At 38.4% G+C, this 23,465-nt stretch overlaps 2 protein-coding genes and 1 long non-coding RNA gene across 3 annotated transcripts; 2 read left to right on the top strand and 1 right to left on the bottom strand.

Annotated features, from left to right (window-relative positions):
* The first annotated feature begins 631 nt into the window (after positions 1 to 631).
* LOC108442132 (steroid 17-alpha-hydroxylase/17,20 lyase) lies at positions 632 to 4,662 on the top strand. The gene is made up of 8 exons (XM_017722035.2): positions 632 to 946; positions 1,338 to 1,476; positions 1,699 to 1,928; positions 2,523 to 2,609; positions 2,723 to 2,929; positions 3,170 to 3,339; positions 4,017 to 4,120; positions 4,253 to 4,662. Exons 1-8 carry the CDS (start codon positions 632 to 634, stop codon positions 4,528 to 4,530), a joined length of 1,530 nt encoding a protein of 509 aa, XP_017577524.1. The 3' UTR covers positions 4,531 to 4,662.
* A 676-nt stretch (positions 4,663 to 5,338) lies between these two features.
* Positions 5,339 to 16,618, bottom strand: wbp1la (WW domain binding protein 1-like a). Its single transcript, XM_017722913.2, has 4 exons — positions 16,174 to 16,618; positions 11,497 to 11,599; positions 9,441 to 9,602; positions 5,339 to 9,011 (listed from the first exon to the last, which is right to left on the bottom strand). The coding sequence occupies exons 1-4, from the start codon at positions 16,321 to 16,323 to the stop codon at positions 8,272 to 8,274; spliced, it is 1,155 nt and encodes a 384-aa protein (XP_017578402.1). The 5' UTR covers positions 16,324 to 16,618; the 3' UTR covers positions 5,339 to 8,271.
* On the top strand, positions 16,189 to 18,838 carry LOC108442738. The gene is made up of 3 exons (XR_001859074.2): positions 16,189 to 16,314; positions 18,039 to 18,106; positions 18,218 to 18,838. It is a non-coding gene; the product is annotated as an uncharacterized LOC108442738 (long non-coding RNA).
* The last annotated feature ends 4,627 nt before the right edge of the window (positions 18,839 to 23,465 follow it).

Genomic DNA, 23,465 nt, shown 5'->3' on the forward strand with positions numbered 1-23,465 from the left:
GAATTGTGAGCAACATTATTAGTGACGATATAGCCAAAATTCCATATATTTAACATATTTTTTATTTGCAATGAAATCATTCCATAAGTTCTGGCTATTACAAACTATAATTTATTTTGTTATAAAGTAATGTAAGCTGCTCTCTAAACTTCAGTAACAATCTGTAAACCTCTACAAACATATGAAACATAGTAAAAATAAACAGGTTTGCTGCAAGCTGCTTTTTCTGCTTCTGCAATGACAAAGGAACAATATGTGACATTCTGCTACACCCCAAGCAACATATTCAAAGACTCAAACTATGTAATTATTTAATAGAACAAAATGTTCGAATTCACAAATATCTGGAACAGACTGAACATTTTGTCATTGAAAAATTACATTATGAAACGTTCAGTCCATTGTAGTGTTTGTAAATGCCTATGCAACTGCTGGCACATGCCTTTTGGGTTTAAATTGACATTGACCGCTAAAGATTGCTGGGGTGAAACTATTTTAAGGTCAAGGAGGTGGCATTGAAGAAATTATATAAAAATCCCTCTTCGGCTCTCTCAGAGCATGTGCAGTATCAGGCACTACACTCCTAGATTTAGACCCAGCTCAGATACTAATAGATTCCACACATTTCAGGATGGCATGGCTTTTTTGTTCCTGTGTATTTGCTGGAGTAATCATTCTGGTTCTTTACCTGAAGAGGAAAATGCAGGGGTTTCTGGCAGATGATAGAAGCCCTCCAAGCCTCCCTTCTCTCCCTATTATTGGGAGCCTTCTGAGCCTAAAGAGTGACAGCCCTCCACATGTTTTCTTTCAGCAGCTGCAGAAGAAATACGGGGATATATATTCGCTTATGATGGGTTCCCATAAAGTTATCATCATCAACAATCATCACCATGCAAAAGAGGTCCTACTTAAGAAAGGGAAAACATTTGCAGGGAGACCACGGACCGTAAGTAGGCTTTATTATAGAGTTTATTTATATATAGAGTTTTATACACTTTTAAAAATGAAGGTGCCTAAAAGGTTATTTGTGGCAAAGGAATAGGACAGCTTCTGGGTCCTCAAAGAACCTTTCAGTTGATGAGTGTTAACATTTTGGAAATGAGATGTTTTAGTGTGAAGAACCTTTTTAATTTAAAGCTTCTATACAAGTTACAGGTATTTCCTTAAGCTAAGAACCATTTAGGAACTTTTATATTTAAGAGTGCAACAAAAATGCTCAGTTCGCTGCTGACCACAGCGGAGAGTTGTGGGCCATTACCATACAAAGCTAATGCAGAGCTCCAGCACATTTTGTAATGTTTAAAATAATTCTTAAAAGACATTTCACTCTCTCTAAGGTTACTACAGACATCTTAACACGGGATGGGAAAGACATAGCATTTGCTGACTACAGTGCCACATGGAGGTTCCATCGGAAAATGGTGCATGGAGCACTGTGCATGTTTGGAGAGGGAACTGCATCTATTGAGAAAATAAGTGAGTATGAAAAATCTTGCATAATTAACCTCAGCTGGGTTTCCTGAAAGCATCGTAATGCAAATATGAACATTCTCTCTAAATGATAAGATGATGCTTTTGGGAAACTGGGACCTTAACAGTTCTTGTCCTACCACAGTGTAACAGCTCTGTGATGTTCTTGAGAAGTTAGAAGAGTTATGAAATCACACAGTTATTAACTCTCTCCACTTTTCCATGCAGTTTGCAGAGAGGCGAGCTCTATGTGTGAGATTCTGACTAATTTGCAGAGCACTGCAGTGGACATGGCCCCTGAGTTGACCCGCGCAGTCACGAACGTGGTGTGTGCCCTGTGCTTCAGCTCCTCATACAAGCGTGGAGATCCAGAGTTTGAAGCTATGCTGCAGTACAGCCAGGGCATTGTGGATACAGTTGCCAAGGACAGTTTGGTGGACATTTTCCCATGGCTGCAGGTGAAGACCATGGATTATATATCAGGGGTGTAAATCACTGACATCAGTTCAGTGCACAAATTTAATCACATTTATATTTGATTATTTTTGTTAAATTAAAAAAGAAACAACACTTAAGATGCAGAAAAGATTTACACAGTAGTAAAGTATCTACAACAAATACAATAAACCAACCTTTTTGTGTTTGAAAATATCAAGTACATATTTTATTGAATAATAATAATGATATAATCATTGATATATGATTAATACCATATAATACCGCATAAAAAAACAGAAAAAAAACAGAAAACAAGGTGAAATAAGGAAGAAAAATAAACATAATCTAAATCTAATCTAAATCAAATTAAAAATAAATGTTTATTACCAAAAGCAAACTGCGTTAGGCTGTTTTTAAGCTACAAACTGAAGATGCTTGTTGTGTGTCTTGTGGGAGGGAGGTTCATACTTTAGAAGCTTTCATACTAAATGTAACTCCATCACTCCTTCTTAATAGTAGATTATATCAACATCACCAAGCACTGATGCATTTCACATCCACAGTACATATACAGTTCACTTTACAGTAGAATCTACCACGTGCTTTCTCTGCAGATGTTTCCGAATGAAGACCTCAGAATTCTAAAACGATGTGTTTCCATTAGAGACAAACTGCTTCAAAAGAAATATGAGGAGCACAAGGTGAGAGACAATGAGATTACTGTTCATTTCATTCATATGCCTTTAATACACTTCTCTTATTGACATACTTGATTGTTTACTTTAGCTTGTTTGAAATGTGACTCCCTCTGCAGGCAGATTACAGTGATAACATCCAGCGGGACCTGTTGGATGTTCTGCTGCACACCAAACGCAGGTCAGAGAATAACGCCAGCACTCAGGGTGTTGGTCTCACTGACGATCATCTGCTGATGACTGTGGGGGATATTTTCGGAGCTGGAGTGGAGACCACAACCACCGTTCTGAAGTGGTCCATAGTTTACCTTATACATCATCCACAGGTCCAGTAAATTACACTTTTTGGCCGTAACAGTAAACCCGCCGTAATTTTTTGCTTGTACTTTTATTCATTTAGGTTAATAATGATTAAATGCACAGTACTGTTCTAGACAACAAAAAAGAACCTGGATGACCCTATCACAACCAGTATGTACCACTAGGGCCACCACCCAAGTCTGTGCAGAACAGAGTGGGAAATGTAGGTCAAGAACAGCCAGTCATGCTTTCTCTTTGAATTCTAGGTTCAGAAAAAGATTCAAGAAGAGCTGGACAGTAAAATTGGAAGAGACAGGCACCCACTGCTCAGCGACAGAGGAAATCTGCCCTACCTTGAGGCCACGATCAGAGAGGTGCTCCGAATTCGGCCTGTCTCTCCACTCCTCATCCCTCATGTTGCTCTCTCAAACTGCAGGTAATTCAACACCTCTATGTACTCACATTAAAGGCAGAACCAACTAATTTACATAGATCCACCTATTCAGCATACAGCAGTTTAGCCCCACTCATTTATATTTAAGTTCTAAAGCTTTTTGAATGCGGTGCAATACAGAGCAGCCAATCGGAACAAAGCTCTTTTGTATATATTATTCTTAAAGGTACAGTAACAAAAACAGCCCGTTTAATTCTAGAGGATAAAGAGAGGTTTGAAAATGGTCATGTAAAATGAATGACTGTTTTCGGTACATAAAATCACACTAATTATGTAGAAAAAAGTGGAAAAACCTCTGAGAAGCCTAAAATGCAAGAAAAAGAATGTAGCATATGGGGCCTTCAAAACAGCCTCATTCACTAACATCTTTGTAATATTTTCTTGCATTTGTTCTTAAGGTCGGTCCTGTAAGAAAAAGTCCACGTCAGATTTATTAGGTGCTCCTTAACTGCAGAATTGTTCACACTTTTGTGCTCTAGAGTGTATGTAGATTCTGTTCTAAAACAAACCCCAAGTAAGAAAATATTGGTGAATGCCAGAATCTTGTGAAAATGACATAAGACGACATTTCTTAAGAATAGTTGGTGAATGAGGCTCCATGTTCTGCAGTGAAGCTTTGCAAACCAAAACATGCTTCTGTTTTATCTGCTATGTTACAGTATAGGTGAATACACTGTACAGAAAGGGACACGAGTCATTGTTAACCTGTGGTCCTTGCATCATGATGAAAAAGAATGGAAAAAACCTGAACTGTTTATTCCAGGTACTAATTACATAACTACATAAATCCTACATTTTTGCTAATGAACACAGAGCCACTGGGCTATATTCATGGCAATGCTTCTGCTGTTGCATAGTAATGGTAATATAATGTGTAATAATTTTTGCTGAGCAGAGCGTTTTCTGGACGAGGAAGGGAACAGCCTGTGTTACCCAACACCCAGTTACCTGCCCTTCGGAGCTGGTGTGCGTGTTTGTCTCGGCGAGGCCCTGGCCAAGATGGAGCTCTTCCTCTTCCTGTCATGGACTTTGCAGAGGTTCACTTTGGGGGTGCCCACTGGTCAGCCTCTACCAGACCTGCATGGCAAATTTGGGGTTGTCCTTCAGCCCCAGAAATACAAGGTTGATGCCAAACTCAGGCCTGGCTGGGAAAAGAACCCAAAACCTCACTAGAACAATGAAGGTCAGTCAGTTTAGCTTTAAAGTCAGCTTTTTGTGTCTTTTTCAGTCCATTTTGCTATAAAATTATGCAACGTTTTATTAATTAATCTCCTCTAATCAGCTGGGCATAGTTTCAGAGATGTGTATGGGCTATGAGGCAAATAATTATGCTTCTTTGTTTCTGTAATAAAAAGATAAATCCGGTCTCGCTGGTTAATGTATAACTAAAAAGTCATAAAAGCACCCAGACATTTTTAAAGCCTTGTTGTTTACATTGGCTTCATGGTGAATATTAAAATAACTGGTGATTTTAAGGTGTCTCGATAGCTTAGAACTTTCTTTCATAATGATGGTATATGAGAGCTGTTGATTCCATATCCACAAACAAAAATGTAATAAAAACTTTTTAAAAAAATTAAGGTCTGAGTTAATCCTTTCCTCCAGGGCTCTGGGCCCTGTCCCTCATATTTATCCAATTTTATTGACTGTACTTAAACTTTTGAACTTGAATATTAACTTGTAGTAGTGGTGTCTAAAAGTATAAGAGTGTATGGTTGGACTATGAAACACAAAGTATGGTTATGAAACAGTGTTTTCCCAGAGTTAGCCAACTCTGCAAGCCAGCTACAAGAAATGCCGCCATTGTGACTGTTGCTTCTTACATCTAGAGCACCGTGTATGAATTTAAAGGGGAGCCAAACACCAACACTTTCATTCAGTTTTCTATTGGACTCTCACCACCATCACTGTCTGGCATTTTTTTTAAATCACTGAATGCACCCAACAGTAAATGCACTTCATGCAATACAGACTACTAAGCTGTTACTTAAAAGTTATTTTATTCATGATGTACATTCTTTGATACTCGTTCATTTGGCTGAGGCTTTATACAAAATGTTACCAATAGCAGAAAAATGCAGTTTTATTTATATATATAAAAAAAAAAAAAAAAAAAAAAAAAAACCCAACTACAGATACAAAACTAAGATATAGTACCAAGCCTCACATTAGAGCTAAACATGATAAGCAACTGGCTTCTAAAGCCTTTCGTTACCTTCAAGCACAAACTCACTGCATCAAATTTAAAACAGTGCAATGACACCTTATTCAGGCAAAAATAAGAAACAAACAAACAAAAAAAAAACAAAACAAAAACAAATGAATCTCATTCATATTTTTAAATGATTCTGATTTCTCTTTTAAACCAATATTTATTTTTTGGTCTCAAGACATCAAAATAAGAGGGAGAAAGCACCTGCCACTAGAACTACAGAAGAAACTTGAGAGCATAATTCCTTCAAACTTCAAGCTACTTGAAGCAGATTTTACAGCTTCAGGAACCATCTAAAGCAGACAAGTGCACCTATAACTCAACACCAAATGCTTCTGCAAGCATGAAGTTGCAGTACATACAAAATACTTAGTTTCCTAATGAACAGCAGAATTAAGTTTTAGTTTGTTTGCAGGACCAGTGTTTCCAGCAAACACTGCCCAAGCAGGATTCTACAGTATCTGGTGGCTGCTGTTTGTTTAAGACAATCCTCCATTTACACAGACACCCTAGCCTGGTATTATCTTTGGGGCTGATGGCCTATCTGTGCCCTTTGAACTGAGGACTATCTAATTGTCCTGTATTGCTGAAAGCCTAACTGATAATTCCCACCAAAGGTCAAATAAACACACAACCCCAACGAACAACCAACTCTAGATCACTTCTTTATCTATCTCTCTTTCTATCTATCCCTCTCACTAACTGGCACACACATATGCACCACAGTGTAGGAATGCAGCGGAGCAGCTTTGCGTAGTCTCTATTGCCACAGTAGAATGGAAACTGGCTGATCCACATTACTGTATATAAAAAGAAAACGGCACACTAAAGCATATGCATTGACAACACTGTGGAGGAGAGCATTAATCAAACCATTTGGAACCATCTTCTCATGAAAAAGCTCTGATTGAAACAGGATTATTGTTTGCAATCTTTTCTTTATAGCACTCTCTCTGTCTCTGTGAAAAGCATGTTTATCATTATCAAACTGAAAACATACCTGACTTATTAACCAGACAAAATCTGTAATAACATTAGCAAACAGGTACCATAAAACTTCACAAGCTTATTTTGTTTCCGTTACAGTGTTAGAAAATGGGATATGGAAAAAAAAAATGGAAAAAAAAGAAATTACATGAAGCTAACAAAGTGATTCATTCAGCTGAGAAGTTCTTTATGACAAAAAGATTATAGCCATTAGCACCTCACACAGTCTGAATCAGAATTCTGTAGAAGGACCCATACTGGCCTTAAATCCTTATTTATAATGGAATCCCATCATAAAACATACAATATTCCACTAAGGCATATGAAAGAGTGACATATGAAAAAAAAATCAACAAATGCACCTAATCAGGCAAGCTGTGTCATTACCAGAAAACACTAATACGACATTTGCAGTCCTCACTTTGAGCACCTCTGCTTAATTAACTCCAAGCTCCACTTTTACTTTACTGTACACAATGAGTTTACAGACATATCAAATATAATCCTTTTTTTCTTTTTAGAAAGCTGAGGCTGTGATGGAAAACATGTACATATCCATACACACAGAAAGAAAACTAAAAAGCCTGCCAAATAAAGAGCAAAATTAAATAAGTCTTGAAAGAAAGGAGCCTTACCTCATCTTTATGAGCTAAGCATAGCAAAAAAGTCTACCTTTGCACCAATACAGTATGTAGAATATCTGACAGATTTCATTCACAATTAGGAAAGGAGGTGAATTATAAAAGGATGCTGTTCAGAAAGGCTACACAGTAGCCTAATTGTTTGGTAGACTGCCCTGATATTGGGGACATATGTGTTGTGACAAGGTGGCCCTCAACCTAATTTCTTGTATTTATGAAGTGCATAATCTAGTCCCTTTGAGAGGAGTAGCCAAGAGACTGGAGGCTACATTTACATCACAGGGTGAAAAGCTCAAAGGAAATGTGTGTGTGTGTGTATATATCTGATTACATTTATGTTTCATGTTTTAAACATGCAGGTCATGTTTAAAACAGGTGAAAAATTGCTGAAATAACTGAAAAACATTCCAGTTAGACTTCTTAATATTTCGTTTTCAAGAAAATTCTGTTCTTAAATATTTGGAGGAAAAAAACTGTAGATCTGCCTGTCTATTTATTAAACAAAATAAATAAAAAAAAAAAAAAAAAAAAAATATCAACATCTTCACAAAGCAGTACACCTGCAAGAGTGGTAGACCGATGTATTATAAAAAGAAATACATATAAAATTGTAAGGTGTTAGTGCAACCTCATGCTAGATGACATCTAGGAGTCTGTTGAGCTACTTAACAAGCATGTAATGCATTGTTGCCAATGTTAATTCTTTTATGAGTGCTCTAATTTGAAGATTAACTGGCTGCCACTGGATATTTTGTCCACATCTAACTAACAAACCTCACTGGATTAATGAAGAAATAGTAATTAAATAATTACTAATCAATATTTCACTATTACAGGCACCTCAGTCAAAATTGCTTTTAGGTCTAGGAAGTGAATAATTTTTTCCTCAGCAGCAGCTTTGATCACTGCCTCAATTTCAGGCTACATACCTAAAAACGTCTCGATTCCGACGTCTGATCTCAAAACACTGCATAACATTCACACTTCCAATACAAACGGCCAAAGCAACAGTACAGCGAGAAAGTAAAGGGAGACAGTAGTCCTTAAAATAGCCACTGCTATAGGTGGTGGTGCTTAGCTTTGGGGATCTGTATTGTTGCCATGGTGAGGACCCTCCTGTTCATTGATGGTGTGCAAATGGAGGCAGATTGGGGGTCGTTGTAAGGGAGGCTCTCTGTGCTCAGGGCCCCTCTCAGGGGCAGCAAAGCCCTGCTCCTCATCCCCTGGCTGTTGAGGGCCATTATTACGGGGGTTGCAGCTATCACAGAAGTCCTGCTCCCTTAACCCCTCTCTGTCCAGAAGTCCCTCAAGTTCCTTCATCTCCTCCTCTTCCTCCTCATCTTCGCCTGGTCCACGGTTGCACACACACACTTCAATTCCTGAGTCACCTGTAAAGCGTCTATGCCGCCCAGGAGTCCTGTCCTTGTTGTCAGGACAACTGTCCAGTCCCTGCTCCACAGGCTTTGAGGGATCTTTTCTGCAACTGCCTTGCTTGGACATCTCTGGAGAAGTAGCTGATGCTACCTGCTGCTGTTGACCATCTTCTTCAAAGCTTAGGTAGGGTTTGTGGGCATCTCCTGCTGGACAATGTGTATCAGGACAATGAGTTTCTTCTATACAGTCCCTGCTGGAGTGGCTCTCTGATGCAGGGTTTGTAGGGGTGGATTGTAGCGATGGGCAAAGCTCATCTGGCTGTTCAGGGCTCATAGCATCACTGCCCTGACCAGGCTGAGAGGCACTATATGGAGGAGGGGGTGTCGAGGGTCTATTCTCCACCTCCTCATATGCAGGTAAGAGGTAGCTAGGCAAGAACCCTTGAAAGTAAGACAATGAAGCAAGGAGAGAGGGAGAGAGAGGTTTTAAAATCTGTATGTTCTCAAAGGTCATGAATGGATCATGTAAATGTAACACAATCTTGCTTAAATGCATATTTTAACGAAAAATTAACTTAACATGGAAGTAATAAATGAAGGCCAGGTGGCAGCGACAAGTTAGCACTATGCTAGATTTTTTTCCTAAGTGTAGGTGGTGATGCTAAGCTTGAGAAGTCATAAGACTGATCTTATGATTCTGCCCCCTTTTCAAACTTAAAGCTTAGACGTCAAAGCTAAGATGTTTAAAGCATATAAGCACAGAGAATCCTAAGTGGCATGTAGACAAAACAAGTCAACAGAGTAAGAAAGGAGATGTTTGAGAGAAAGGCAGGTAGATGTCATTGTATAAAGTCAAAGCTGGCCACTCACTGAAGTAGAAGGGAAGTGAGGTGTAGTTGTGGACCTCTCTGTAGGCAATGAGGTTGATTTCATGTTGACGTTGCTGTTGTTGCAGTCGATGCTTGGTGCGACGATGGTGACACACACAACAGCAGCTTAGGATGATGATGACAGTCCAGACCAGCCAGAACCCTACAAAGCATAAATAAGTACACCTTATAATGAGTTCTGTATGAATCATCAAATAACAGCACTGACTTCAAAAATTACAGATTTACAAATTTAAATTGGTCATGTACATGAATGAACAGTACTCCAACTTGTGACATTTCTTCTGACAATTAATGTTAGATCCTCAAAGACTGACTGATAAGAGCCAGCCTTCTTTATTTCAATAAAAAGTCAATTCTATACTAAGAAGGTTTAAAAGTCAGTTAAATATTTTCATATGGTGATACACTTCTGGCAGTGAATCACAGGTGAAGAATGCCCTGTTATGTCAAATGCCCTGAACTTTGGCCATTTTCACACACATCATAACATCCATGTGTTTGAAATCCCAAATAAAGCACAAGCCATTTCTGGCGAATGGGCTTGACTTTTCCAAATAGAGAGGCTGATGGCATCTGTTTACAGGAGCTGCCCTAATCATGTTACATGTAAGGCAAGTCTGTCTGGACCAGCTGTATTAGTGGCAATGAGGGAAAAAAACATTGACTCAGCAGAAATGCCATAATTACTGCAGAAATGAGATTAGTCATCAGTTATTAAAATAGATGGTACGCTACAGAACGACAGTAATATGATAAGACTGTACCATTGCCAGTGGGTGTGAACAGTGCTGAACTCCAAATACATCTCAGTGAACCATCCACACAAAAGCAAGTACCATCCTTTTACAAATCAGCCTCACCACTACAAGTCAAGTCAAGTCAAGTCAAGAGGCTTTTATTGTCATTCCATCCATGAAAAAGTACACAGTGGAGTGATCCAGGATCAAACATGGTGCAAGAAGGAACAAAAAGTACAAAGTGCAAACATGCAGACATAGTGTGCAAACAAAAAAATAACCTAGAAACAATATAATAAATACGATAAATTAAAACAGACATTAGACACAGTAAACAGAAAGGACAGTGCAGCACTGACACAGCACACATTTCTGGACATGAGGTAGTGAGAATAAGGTGCATAGTCATTAAACATGTGGTGATCTGTAAGTTTACGCTATCAGATAACATACATAAACACAGCAGTTACTGAGGTAGTAAAACTTGAGTAAACAGTGTAAACCCAGTATACAGGGTTTCTCCAGGACTAAGTTACTCTCAAAATCAGTACAAACATTCTGAGGTCACTAATGTGGTCTAAGATTAAGCAAAAGCAGTTTTACTATAACAGCACATTAAATATGATAAATAAAATGCAAAATACCCATAGCAGCACCATGAATAAATCCTGAGTAGGTAAGAACAATGATCTATGCTTTCAAAATTACAGAAACAAAGTGCATTACATACATTTTAACTGTAAGTGCTGGAGAGGCTGTGTTTCATCTCAACATTTTGGTGCAGTTTTCAGCTAATTAAAAATAAAGCTGTGTTATGGACCACAATCTTGAGTCATCCAAGTCTCTTTCAAGAACCCTGAACAGTACTAACAGCGCCCCCACCCCAATCTGAATAGCCAAATATTTGGGTCCAACCCAAATATATGTAGGGAATAATATGTGAATAGTGCTAAGCCTTTGGTCAAGAAATAAGCCATAAAAAACAAATTCATTTCAAACACAAGACTTGGATTGTCAGTAATTAGCGGTTGACCAACTGATTATTAATTTAAGGCAGTCAAAATGTATACAAATATAAATCAGTGTCATTTCTAAGCACGTTACACAAGATACACTCAAACATCTGTTTGTATTAGACCCTCTGTTTAACGTCCCTATAGCACTGAGAAATCCAGAGGCAAACATACTTGGCTGGGTCACTCCTTGTTCAAACATGACTTACATCAAAACAAACCATATCTGTACCATGTCCTGGCCTGGCTCTCAAACATGAAATGGGAAGGTGAGGTTACTTACACCACAGCTCATAATAGTAGCTACAGCACTGAGATTCTCCACAGCAGTGGCCTGATTCACAGATGTAGCTCTGGTTGTTCACCCCGATGCACAGCAGCTTACTCTGCAAAACAAAACACAAGGTGTGATCCCTACTTGGCTCGTGACTCATTAGTGGTCAAATGCACCATGTTGGACAGGATGTTTGCATATAATCATGTACTGCTATAACTGCACTGTCCTCAAGAGGTACATATTGTGTGTCTGTTCTAACATGTTAGAAATTACACATTAAAAGGGAAGGAGGTGAATGCATAAAAGGTACAATTAGTAAGTGGCATTGAAACTGGGATATTTTTATACACAGCGAAAAGATAATTAACACAGGCAATTCATGGAACAACAACCTAACGTAACCCATCATTAAAATCATGGTTATGCTGTTAAAAAAACAACCAAGCAAAAAAACATGCTGTTAACAAACAAACAAAATAAAACAAAACCACACCTCATTTGTCCATAGAGTAGAGAATACAGTTAACGTGAAGCTCAGTGAAGCTTCTCATTAATCGTGGCCAACACAGCAAAAAGTATAATTATCTGTCAATGAAAGCAATGCTGACATAAACATGTTCTGCTGTTTTTGTTCAGGATTACCTGTCGAACGCCCAAAAGGAGAGACATAGTATATTCTGGAGAGAAGAATTCACTGCTATCTCAGCTCAGAGAGAGCAATGTTGTATACACACACAGGACTGGAGAGCGAAGGAAGAGACAAGAGGAAGATCAAGTCCAAACTATTCTGCACTCTGACATGATACAGTGTGATATGAACTGCCTAGTCTAAAGGCTAGTCTCATTTTAAATACCAGTACAGCCCCCGCTCACAACATTTAGGACACAACCAGCCATGCCAGGGAATGCAAGTAAACAGGATGACACAGGAAAGCTGTCTCTCCCTGTCACTCACTCAGGCACTTAAACACACACATACACACACACCCTTACACTGACCGCAGTATAGGCTTTTTGAAAACCATTGGTGGGACAAAATCTTGTATCTCCATTTTTGACATGATTGGAAAAGGCCAGTTGCCCTTTATGATGCATCAAAATTTCATGATAAACAGACCAACAGAAATGGTCCACAATAATTTATCCATTTACTTCCATTAGAAGTTAAGAACGTTCTTCCTGTTCCTGTAAAGTTATCTTTTTGAAATACAACAGCCTAACAATCATCTAAGTGGAAGTAAACATAATGTTTGTGTACAGTGGTCTGAGAAAACCCATAAACTAATGCACAGATGAAGCAACAGGCTAAATTATAAAGCTAACACTGGTAATATCTCACGGTTGTGCTGGGTGATATTGTCTACATACTGGTATACCAAAAAAAATGGTATACCAAAAATCATTTATTATTACTCACTTTATCTCACTTTTCAGTTTTAATGATATTTTAGTGATATTGACAAAATGACAGGATATAAAATAGCATGATGCAAAATGCCTGATATAACATTTTATTCCATTTTGTACCATTGGTATAAAAGGTATACAAGACCCAGCACTGAACTGGAAGTTAGGTCATTTGCTGCCTGCTTCCGTTTTGAATTTGAATCAATTTGAAAGCAAAATTTAAAATTCATAAAAATGACATAAAAACAGTATGTTTTCTTCCAGGAAATCAGATATTTGTCTGGGTGATGTTCACAACACTGTATAAGGTTCTTTTCGGTGTAAGAACATGGCAAAATTTGTTTTATCAGACGAAAATGGAACAAAGCAGTTCACCCAAAACAGACCATGTTTGTAAGACATTCCTTTAGCAGAACTAGAGTTCTAGTAATTGAGAAACATGGGTCCACTAGTTATTTATTCCTTATTATTACAAACTTATTACAAAATTATTACAGAGTTATTAACTCTCATTACCCAGAATCACTACTGTAGTCACTGAAATGCTTTTCTTTATTTGCCTTAAAAAGCAGAAATGTGTGGAAAACTGAAGAAAGTTCATACCAAAACAGTTCTTACTTGGAGGGAAATTTAAATACAGCCATGATGTTTAAAATCAGCCCTCCTTTAACTAGAAAGTGCAATACTACACTAATACACCTGACCCAAATAATTAAGGTCTTCAGACAATATGGACATTGGAGCCAGGGCTTTAAAACAGAAGCATCAAAAGCAGGAAGTGAAGTAATGGTTAATTAAAATGTAAACCTGTGTTTAAATTAGATCAGGAAATACTAAATATCAGCCCCCGTTAGATTATTTAAAAGTATAAGATCAGCATCAAGGTGTGGTAAACTATTATAAAAAACTATATGGAAGGTCTGTAAATTCTCAAGAAATTAACAATGCAATGCAATTTACTGCACAAAGGCAAAAGATTGCAGTAAAGTCAAAGATTCACACCCTTAATCTTTGGGGCAGGAGTTGAGAAACATTACATATAAAAGATCGTTTCTGCCAAGTTCCTGACTGAGCGTGTACTAATCTGGATATGTGCAACTTTATTTTCATTCCTACAGGTAAACATGGAAGGCCATATGGACACATCACAATTGTCAGCACTGGACAAATCACTTTCGAATCTGGACTGGAGACACTAAACAAATATTAAATTACTTTAGGAGGAATCCCAATTCACCGGTTCTTAAACTTAAAAATCACTGCTATTGACTGGACCATACACTGTTAGAAATAAACGTACTATGTAGGTACATAATTCACTCATCAAGGTACAAACAATGTAAGTGTACCCTCAAAAGGTACAACAGTGGTTTTAAGGTTCCAACGGTGTTCCTTACACAAATTTTCCCTAGTGGAAAAGTAGACATTTGTATCTTTTCATAACCAAACGTTTTAAATCAGAACAATAAAATAAAAAGCTTTTAGACGAGATGGGGTGTGTGGAGTCAGTAAAGTTTGGAAAATATAATTTCAGTGGATTATGGTACAATTATGTTCCCTGACTAAAGGTACTGGGATGTACCTCTGAGGGTACCTCCCCAGTGACAAGAGGGGTACTGCCCCAGTGACAGTGTCGTACCTTTTTTTTTTTTCTGAGAGTGTATTTTTCATGTGAACTCTGCTTACCTAGATACACTCTATATAGAAAAAGGACACCTACACATTACACCCAGAGGAGTTATGACATCTCATTCTAAATCCTGTGTGTTAGACGAGAGGGCCTGGCTCACAAAGTCTGTTCTAGTTCAGTGGAGTTGAGGTTATGGCTCTGTGTGGGCCAGTCAAGTTCTTCCACACCAAACTCAGCCATGCGTTATTGGACCTTGCTTTGCACAGTAAAACGGAAACAGAAAGGGCCTTCCCTAAATTGTTCCCACAACATTGGAAGCATACAATTGTCCAAAATGTCTTGGTGTGCTGAAGCATTAAGATTCCCTTCACTGGAACCAAGGGACCTAGGCCAGCCCCTGAAAAACAACCCCATAGCATTATTCCTCCTCCACCAAACTTTACACTTTGCAAAATGCAGTCAGGCAGGCAACATTCTCCTGGCATTCACCAAACCCAGATTAGTGACATTTTGTTTCTAGCAGTATCTGAGCTCAGGACTGTCTTTTTCTCTAAGCTATTGGTAACTAGCAAAGATACTTTCTCTAGATTGACAAAGCACTTCTTGTAAGTTGCTCTGGAAAAGAACGTCTGCTAAATGCTGTAAATGTAAATGTAAAAGCTCAGACAGGAGTAACCTTACCTAGCATTTGTCTAGATTTTTTGCCATGCTAAATAATAAATCAAACACATTAATACTTTTGATGAATATATCTGGAATTGTTTAATAGAGATTATCTTGAAGTTCTTCAGTTTTGTGTGTGCAAGTTGGTTAGGCCATAGTAAGCCCAATTATAAGAGAAACACTGATAACACTGCTTCCCTACGCATTTTCCTGAACAAAAATAAAAGAAATGAACAAATCATGTCTCTCACACTGTTCATCACTGACCCATACAGACAGTTTATTACTGGCTAGGCCTTCATTTTGATAGTGACATCACTTTTAAATGTGTTTAACACCCTCTTACTTTGTATGAACATAAAGAAATGTTTCCTCGAATGTGTCAGTGGAAAGGTCCCTATAGAAAGCAACGTACTGGTAGCATTTAAACAGATTTTAAATTGATCATGCGTCAAGTGAGCTCACACAAAGAAACTCAAGTCACCAGCCAAAAACACCATAAAAAATAAAGTTACCAGCTGCCAATAAAATGTCAAGAGAAATATTCCTGTTTAGATTCAGTCGCTAACAAACTGTCGAACATATTAACCTCGTTTATCTAATTTACTAGTGATACTGGTATTCAGAGACTTCCGCAGAAAGCTGTTTTGTTGCTAGCTAAGCTAACGTTAGTTCTCTAGCTACACAGCTAAGCTACTTGTGTCCCTGTAGCTCCAAACAAAGTTTTCACCCAAACAGTTCGCTGGATTAGTGTTAGCCAAGTCTAACAATTCACAAATAGGCAAAGTTAACGTTACCACTATGATCTATTTCTAGTTTGGGTTTAAGTCGCCTGTGTTACTGTTGACATTTTCGGACGATGGAGTAGCTTGTTGACCAATGACAACACTGTAAAAACAGTAGGAAGACTAGCTAGCTTAGCCATTAGCCAGCTCAGTGAATGTATAACAACAGCTAGCTGCTTCGCTCTGCTCTGCTTTTACCTCCGTGATCAGTGTCTCCGCTGACGCCGAGCTGACGGGACCGACAACGGCGTTCATGAAGAACAAGCCCATTTTCAGCGCTGTATAGTCGGTCTCCCACATCCCACGCTTTGTCGTAGCTGTCGACACATCTGCAGCGCGGTATGACATTTAGCTAACAAGCAAGCCAGCTTTGTTTTTTATTTCTGTCTCCTTTCAACTAATTAGCCAGCTAGCTACACAACTCTAAGGAAAGTAGCTACACTTCCAAGCCCCGCCTTCTTCATACTTTGCTATTGGGCGATTCAAGGAGAAACTTCCCTGATGTCGCCGTAGGAGCGTTTCAGCACAGGCTGCTCGGGCTGTCACTCTGCTAACAGCTGCAGCGCTGTCAGCGCTGGTAGGGCTGTACTGGGTGTGACTTCGTAAGCAAGCTCTTTACATTTGATTGCAAAGAAGTCAGGTGATGATGAGTTAAAGGGACAGGAAATAAGTTTTAAACGTGACGCCATTTATTATGTTTAAATTGCCCTATAATGGATCGGATAATTCGGCGTCCTGTTTGCGCTCTTTTCAAGAACGAGTAATTACTGAATAACGTTTATTCTTAACTCCAGTTCTGCGATGTCAGCCTCTCGTCAGAGTGAAGCCACTAGTTGCAGGTTGTAGGTTAAAATGTGGGGAAAAAATGTATGTTTCTCTCCTTGTTCTATTCAGGCAATGAATTTTGACATTACGTTCGCACAGAGAACAAATACATTACATCACTGCAAGGAGTCCTGAAAGTCAGCAAATGTTCGTTTAATAAATGCACATTCATTCATATTAATGTGAAGTGTTTGAAAACAGTTTATCATAATAACAGTTTATCATCATGTAATTTCACGCTAGTGCCATGTGGGGTGGTTGGTAATGTTTGTTATTTTTTATTTTATTTATTTTTAAAGCAAGTTTTTGGGGATGCAGGGATAAACTTATGAAAAAATAATGTATAAAAATGATTACACTTCACATTTAAATACTTGCTTCATACCTATGACTGCATTCGTTTCAGTTATAATTTAAAGGGACACTTCAAATAAAATAAAAAAATAAAAAATGACCATTGCTACATCTGTTGTAAACATGCCTATTCCTGTTCTAGAGTAGAGCCATACTAATCTCTAGAGTGAGATTTTTAGTCTTAAAGATCAGGAAAACCCACTTCTGATGATGTATCTTGAAGGTGGGAGGAACTACTAGCACTTTGGGTACTTGAGGGCAGGCATTTTTTTTCCTGCTAGCCAGATAATACAGAAGAAAGCCAGATAGTTAACTGCTACTGCTAGGAGGTTAAATAATATGTCTGTATTTATTAGCCTCTACATGAGTGTCTGTGCTCCCAGTCAGGATTTCTTTATCACTGATGGGAGGATTCCTGCTAAAGTGGTTTTTGTGTAATATATGCTGGATATCAAGAGAACACAGATGGAGAGAAAGACAAAAGATACAAAATCATGGATTCTGTGAAACTGGTGAGGCTAAAGGAAACAATGCTGCACAAAAGAATATTACATTACATGACAAATAAGTTAAATCTTAGTTAGCATGTTAAATGCTAGTTTTAGGCCAGAATTCCCCTTTAAACATATTTTTGATGAAAGCATTGCATTCCGATGAAATATGTAGTACATGTACCCAAACATTTAATGAAAACAAATCATTCAATAGCTTAATCAGTTAACATTAGTGTGAATGAATGTAACATTAGTGAGGTTTAGTGTGTTCGATCACAGTTTCTTACTATGTGTTGAGTATTGGACTGAGAACAGCTCCTATTCGGGTAGATGAGGGTAATCTCTGTGTAAGTGTGCATGGTTGTTTTATAGAAAATGTTATTTTGACAGATGGACTCACACCCACTTTGATTTCCAAGATGTATCTTTCCTTCCATCTTTGGACTCTTGCTCCTTAGGTGAGGCCCTTTGAACCTTTCAGCCGAGTTAAAAGAAACAAAAGCAAACAAATAACATTGTTCTTTCAGGAATTTTTCTTGTTCAGTGCCTTTCATTTCTCCCTTTTTCAGGCACTGCTCTCATTCAGAACAGAGAAGTCAATGGATTCTTACATCCCGGCTTGACAAGTTAGGAGGATACAAGCTAATCCCCTTAATCTGTCTATTCTCCCGTGCAGTGCCAAAGGGGGAGTGGGACCTGGCGCAAGTAATCCTATAGAAAAAACAATAGGATTAGTCCCTGACTCTTGGAGTGACAATCAGGTATCTACTGACTGATTTGCAAAGTAGGCTTGAGTTTCTTCAAATTTGCTTTTTTTCCCCCCTCCTCTGGGTAAAGGGTGCCTTTCACTAAGTGCTGGTGGGATTCTATGAGGAGAAATGCTGGAGGTCTGTATGAAAGGCATGTATTCTTCAGGTCCAGTGCCAGCAGATGACTGACAGGCCCTTGCCTTCTCCCACAGCAGAGAAGGTGGAGAGGTTGGGGAGCATGGTGGGCTCAGGCTGGCCCCACCTCTTTACCCTCTGATTCAACCCTATTATAATTCGAATCGCATTGCCTTTAAAGTGAGGACTTTGACAGACAGATCAAACTGCTTAGCTTTTTTTTTGCATAGCAAATGAAGTTGGTTGAATGGGCCAGAAAATTAAGAGAGATTAAAAATGCACAAATGTGTTGTGCCCTTTTTTCTCTTTGCACTTATTCCTTTTATTTTCCCTTATAATGACAAGCATTGTTTTTTGTTTATTTACAAAACTGTAGGAGCATAAGTTTATATACATTAGCATACAAGTGGAAGTGTAAAATGACACATGAATGAAAACCTATAAGCAAGCTTAACTGACGTTCAATATGCAGTAAAGACTCAATATAGACTAAAATATACCTTTTAATTATTACTTCTAAATTGTGAAAAGCGGTTAACTATAAATAAATATAGTTTAAAACATTTATGAATAGTATTTGCATTGCAATTGTGAGGCATTTTAAGCAGTATAAATAGCTCTAGGTTGGCTGATCAGAGACTTGTGTACTTAGATAAAGATTTTCTTGTGCTTATAAAAGTTCTTGTAAGTTCTGCAAGTTTTTCCTCTGACCTTTAGATGGCACTATTGGTGTAAAATTACCACTAAGTCCTCTGAGATGCTTGTGTGAGCTGAGTCCTATTCCTAGTTGTGTGATTAGCCTCAGTGACACCTGATACTTGACCACAAGCTAATGCAGCTCGGGAAGGGCATCATCCTGTAGGAAACAGGGGTCACCTGCTCTGAAAAGGAAGTCCTTGATTCCATTTAAGTCCAGTGAACTTGGCCAAGCAAAACATGGTCTTACTTTTAACTTATGCTCACGTTACGCTCTCAGTCTTCTTTGTGGTTAAGGAGAAGTACAGGTGAATGTAGGTGACTAATGTGTGAAATGGGGTAGGCTCATTTAACTCTGGTTTCCAGATTCAGTAGTGACTGCATTTATGAAATGACATCACAATTTGTGAAATATTCTGAAAAATACTTAAAACTGGACTCTTACATACCCTTCACTTGTAGTTATCCATTTATTCCGTTATCATCTGAAAATAAAAGCTGAGCAGAACTGCAGTTGTGTGTGTTCCCACCCTTGTGAGGTATAACATAACATGGAGGATAGTGTTTCACCTGCTAAATACTTTGCTCTGTCTTCCCACTATTCTTCCAACATCTGCCAGGAGAGTCACAGTGTAATTAAAGCTTTGAAGATGCAGGCCAGCACTCTGACCAGATGCATCATTACCTTTGTCATGCTGTATTTTGTTTTCTAAATTTATGGAGCGGTCTCTGCTCAGGTCACTTTTGGTGGTTTGCCCTCTTTACTCTGAACATTGTTGTGATGCTAGAGCATGTGTCCAGCCCGGGAACAGATGCTTTACAAACAAACAAAACAATCGCAGCTATGAATTAAAACAAATTAGATCAAAATGTTCTCAAGATTCAATTTACAACTGGCAGTGTATTTCTGTCCATCCTGTTGTATTCCTTCTAAACTTATCTTATATAATCAGGATTATGTGTGATGTCTGCAGTTTTTAAGATACTTGTTAGGTGGCCTTTATTGCTGGTCAGTGAACACTCATTTCTGTGTATTTTTTACTGTCAGTGTAGCTGTTGTCCATGCACAGGCCATTGCTGTCCAAGAAAAGATCTGATTTATGTTCTCAAATATAAGAAAAATAAAAGATTAGAGTGAATAATATGCAATAAATTGCCAGTACATTAAGTACAACTACCTTGCATCCACACATGCTGAGTATTTTATCTGATAGACATGTATCTATGATATGTGTGCATTTTGATGCAATACCCACTGTCATGTTACTACTATTCTGTGCTGAGAACTGTCAATGGTCATTGAAACTATATCTGGTCAGCGGTTGTTCCACTGATGATGGGGTAGCGAGTGGGTGACAAACTCTGCATAGCAGCAGATGTTCTATAGTCAGTAATTGTACATCTTTAAGGTGCTCCTATAGGGTGAGTGTACTTGGGATTGCCAACTTCATCTGACTGAAATGCTTCTGTTTTTTTTTTTCAGAAAATATACAGAGAGTGTCTCTTTCTAAGGGAATGTTCCCTAACTCCTCATTTTTTGGACATTATTTAGCTACTTTGCAAGAATCAGTGATTTGCTATACAAAACCAGTTATATGTGGGATTTTCTGGGTTGTCTATATGGTAAATCAAGGACTGATTTTTCACAATTCCAAGAGACCTTGGACAATACCTTAAGCCTCAAGGTCAATGCATGAGGGTTGGCAACACCAGATGTAGGTGATAAAATTGCCCAATGAGTGTAGATACATGGTGTCTGTAACCTGAGATTAATAGAGAAGCCCAAACCCATGCTCAAGTAAACATATGTTGAATAAACAACAAAACATTGATGAAATAATGACTTAAGTACAAGTCCTTTCCAAAATTACTAAAGGACTGAGAACTGCAGCAGGATTTTAATGTTAATGCATTTAATGTATCTAGCATCTATTATCATAGAAATTGAAATTTGTTAGGCTTGTTTTGTTCTTTTTTAGCTTAATCTAAAATAAAATGATAAACCTCAAAAGTGAGAGGTTTGACCAGTCATGGAGCAGTACAGATGCTCAGTAATGTCATGCAATTAAACACAAGTCTTATCATTTGAAAATACTCAGAAAAGTACAAAACTCTTTTAAACTTTCACATAAATGTTTCACATACATTTCACACAAACCTAAGCAGCTACTGTCAACCTCCAGGTGTGACTGTCAACTTATGTGCATTTTGCCAGAGTGTGAAGGTTCTGTCTGTGTGCAGGAGGGTCTAAAGGTGTGTCATGTAATCCCTCAAACCTTCGTTCTACAAGGTGCCCCCAGACACTCCCATACCCTCTGAACCCAGAGGACTCTAAGACAGTGTTCTCCATTTCCATCACTTCCCCTGAAAACCAGAAGCTAGTTCCCCACAATTCCCTGTGGCACTTAAATTTAACCTTGTCAGAGTGTACACGTGATTAGGCTACTTCAGATCTGTCCTTGCTCCAACATCTGGATGCTGCACATTTCAGTTTGTCATTGCTGGATGAACATTCACCAAAAATAGTGAATTTCAGGACTGATCAATGTTAAGACCCTTCTAGTAACATGAGTAATATACATTCAAGTGTCATCTGATCCAAAAGAACAGACCCTCGTTTTAAAGTGAATGCTTTTAAGTGCCATTTGGGTCACATGTACTGTAGGAAACCTTTGGCCCATTCTCATCAGCTTCATTTTATCTTGTACAAAAGGCTGATTCAGCTTCTCTTACATAGGGGAGTTTACCACAAAGGTCAGAGGAGATATAAATATGGACAGGTGGGACAAGACAGGAAAGGAAAGTGGAGAGGTCAGAAGGGCAGTTGCGGTTGAGCAGTACTATGGAAAGCAGGAAAAAAGTGAGAGCAGAAGGGACACTAGATCATCAGTAGCAAAGAAAAAGAAAGCAAGAAGTAATGAAGAGAAGTGGTGAAAAAGAATGACTTGTGATGGATGTGTCGTGGATGTTGTGTCCTCCAAGCCAAAGAAGAAAAGGACTAGCTGGATTGTTATCAGCACACAGTTCAAAAGCCAGCATCTCTGATGGTATGGGGGTGTGTTAGTGCCCATGGCATGGGTAACTTGCACATCTGTGAAGGGACCATTAATGCTGAAAGGTACATCCAGGCTTTGGAGCAATATATGCTGCCATCCAAGCAACGTCTTTTTCAGGGACGTCCCTGCTTATTTCAGCAAGACAATGCCAAGCCACATTCTGCACGTGTTACAGCAGCGTGGCTTTGTAGTAAAAGAGTGCAAGTACTAGACTGGCCTGCCTGTAGTCCAGGCCTGTCTCCCATTGAAAATGTGTGACACATTATGAAGCGCAAAATACGACAATGGAGACCCCGGACTGTTGAGCAAATGAAGTTGTACATCAAGCAAGAATGGGAAAGAATTCCACCTACAAAGCTTCAACAATTAGTGTCCTCAGTTCCCAAACGCTTATTGAGTGTTGTTAAAAGGAAAGGTGATGTAACACAGTGGTAAACATGCCCCTGTCCCAACTTCTTTGGAACGTGTTGCAAGCATCAAATTCAAAATAAGTGAATATTTGCAAAAAACAATAAAGTTTATCTGTTTGCACATTAAATATCTTGTCTTTGTAGTGTATTCAATTGAATATACGTTGAAAAGGATTTGCAAATCATCGTATTCTGTTTTTATTTTACATGTCCCAACTTCATTGGAATTGGGGTTGTATCATTACGATGTCAAACTCATAACAACAGAAGAACTCTTTTTAGTGCTATACAGCACCATATACAACACATTCTCACTTAATTTGAAGAACCACTTCACAATGCTAAGAACCCTTTAAGCGTGAAAATGATTCTTTATAGAACCACTGTCCTTAAAAAGAGAGTAGGTGAACGCAAATTGCCATTTGCACCTGTGAAATTGTCACTGATGCGATATATTACAATGGATGGCTAATATGAACTACACTATGCACAAAAGAATGTAATTTTGCATGTGCTTAAGTGCCCATTTCCATCTCAGCCCAAAAGTAGATTATTATTTATTTAACTGACCACTGTTGTCAGTCCCAAGTGGCTATATTTCTTGCATGACTGTACAATCTCTGCACGGACATGTAGGCATTCCTTTTATCCTCAATGCCAAATCAGCTAATGGATTGTCCCACACTGAATGTGATCTAATTTATTCTATCGTTGTCCATAAATCACACACCTCTCCCCAATAGTCTCACCACTCAGCATCTCTATGTGCTT

Source organism: Pygocentrus nattereri, chromosome 5 (assembly GCF_015220715.1).
Source record: "Pygocentrus nattereri isolate fPygNat1 chromosome 5, fPygNat1.pri, whole genome shotgun sequence".
NCBI classification, from domain to species: domain Eukaryota; kingdom Metazoa; phylum Chordata; class Actinopteri; order Characiformes; family Serrasalmidae; genus Pygocentrus; species Pygocentrus nattereri.

Coding starts and splice junctions, on each gene's coding strand:
- LOC108442132 (XM_017722035.2), top strand. CDS start 632: ATGGCATGGCTTTTTTGTTCCTGTGTATTTGCTGGAGTAATCATTCTG. Junction 2,610..2,722: donor AGAAATATGAGGAGCACAAG/GTGAGAGACAAT, acceptor CTCCCTCTGCAG/GCAGATTACAGTGATAACAT. Junction 2,930..3,169: donor ACCTTATACATCATCCACAG/GTCCAGTAAATT, acceptor TTTGAATTCTAG/GTTCAGAAAAAGATTCAAGA.
- wbp1la (XM_017722913.2), bottom strand. CDS start 16,323: ATGTCATACCGCGCTGCAGATGTGTCGACAGCTACGACAAAGCGTGGG. Junction 11,600..16,173: donor CGGAGACACTGATCACGGAG/GTAAAAGCAGAG, acceptor TTTGTTTTGCAG/AGTAAGCTGCTGTGCATCGG. Junction 9,603..11,496: donor CTACTATTATGAGCTGTGGT/GTAAGTAACCTC, acceptor TATGCTTTGTAG/GGTTCTGGCTGGTCTGGACT.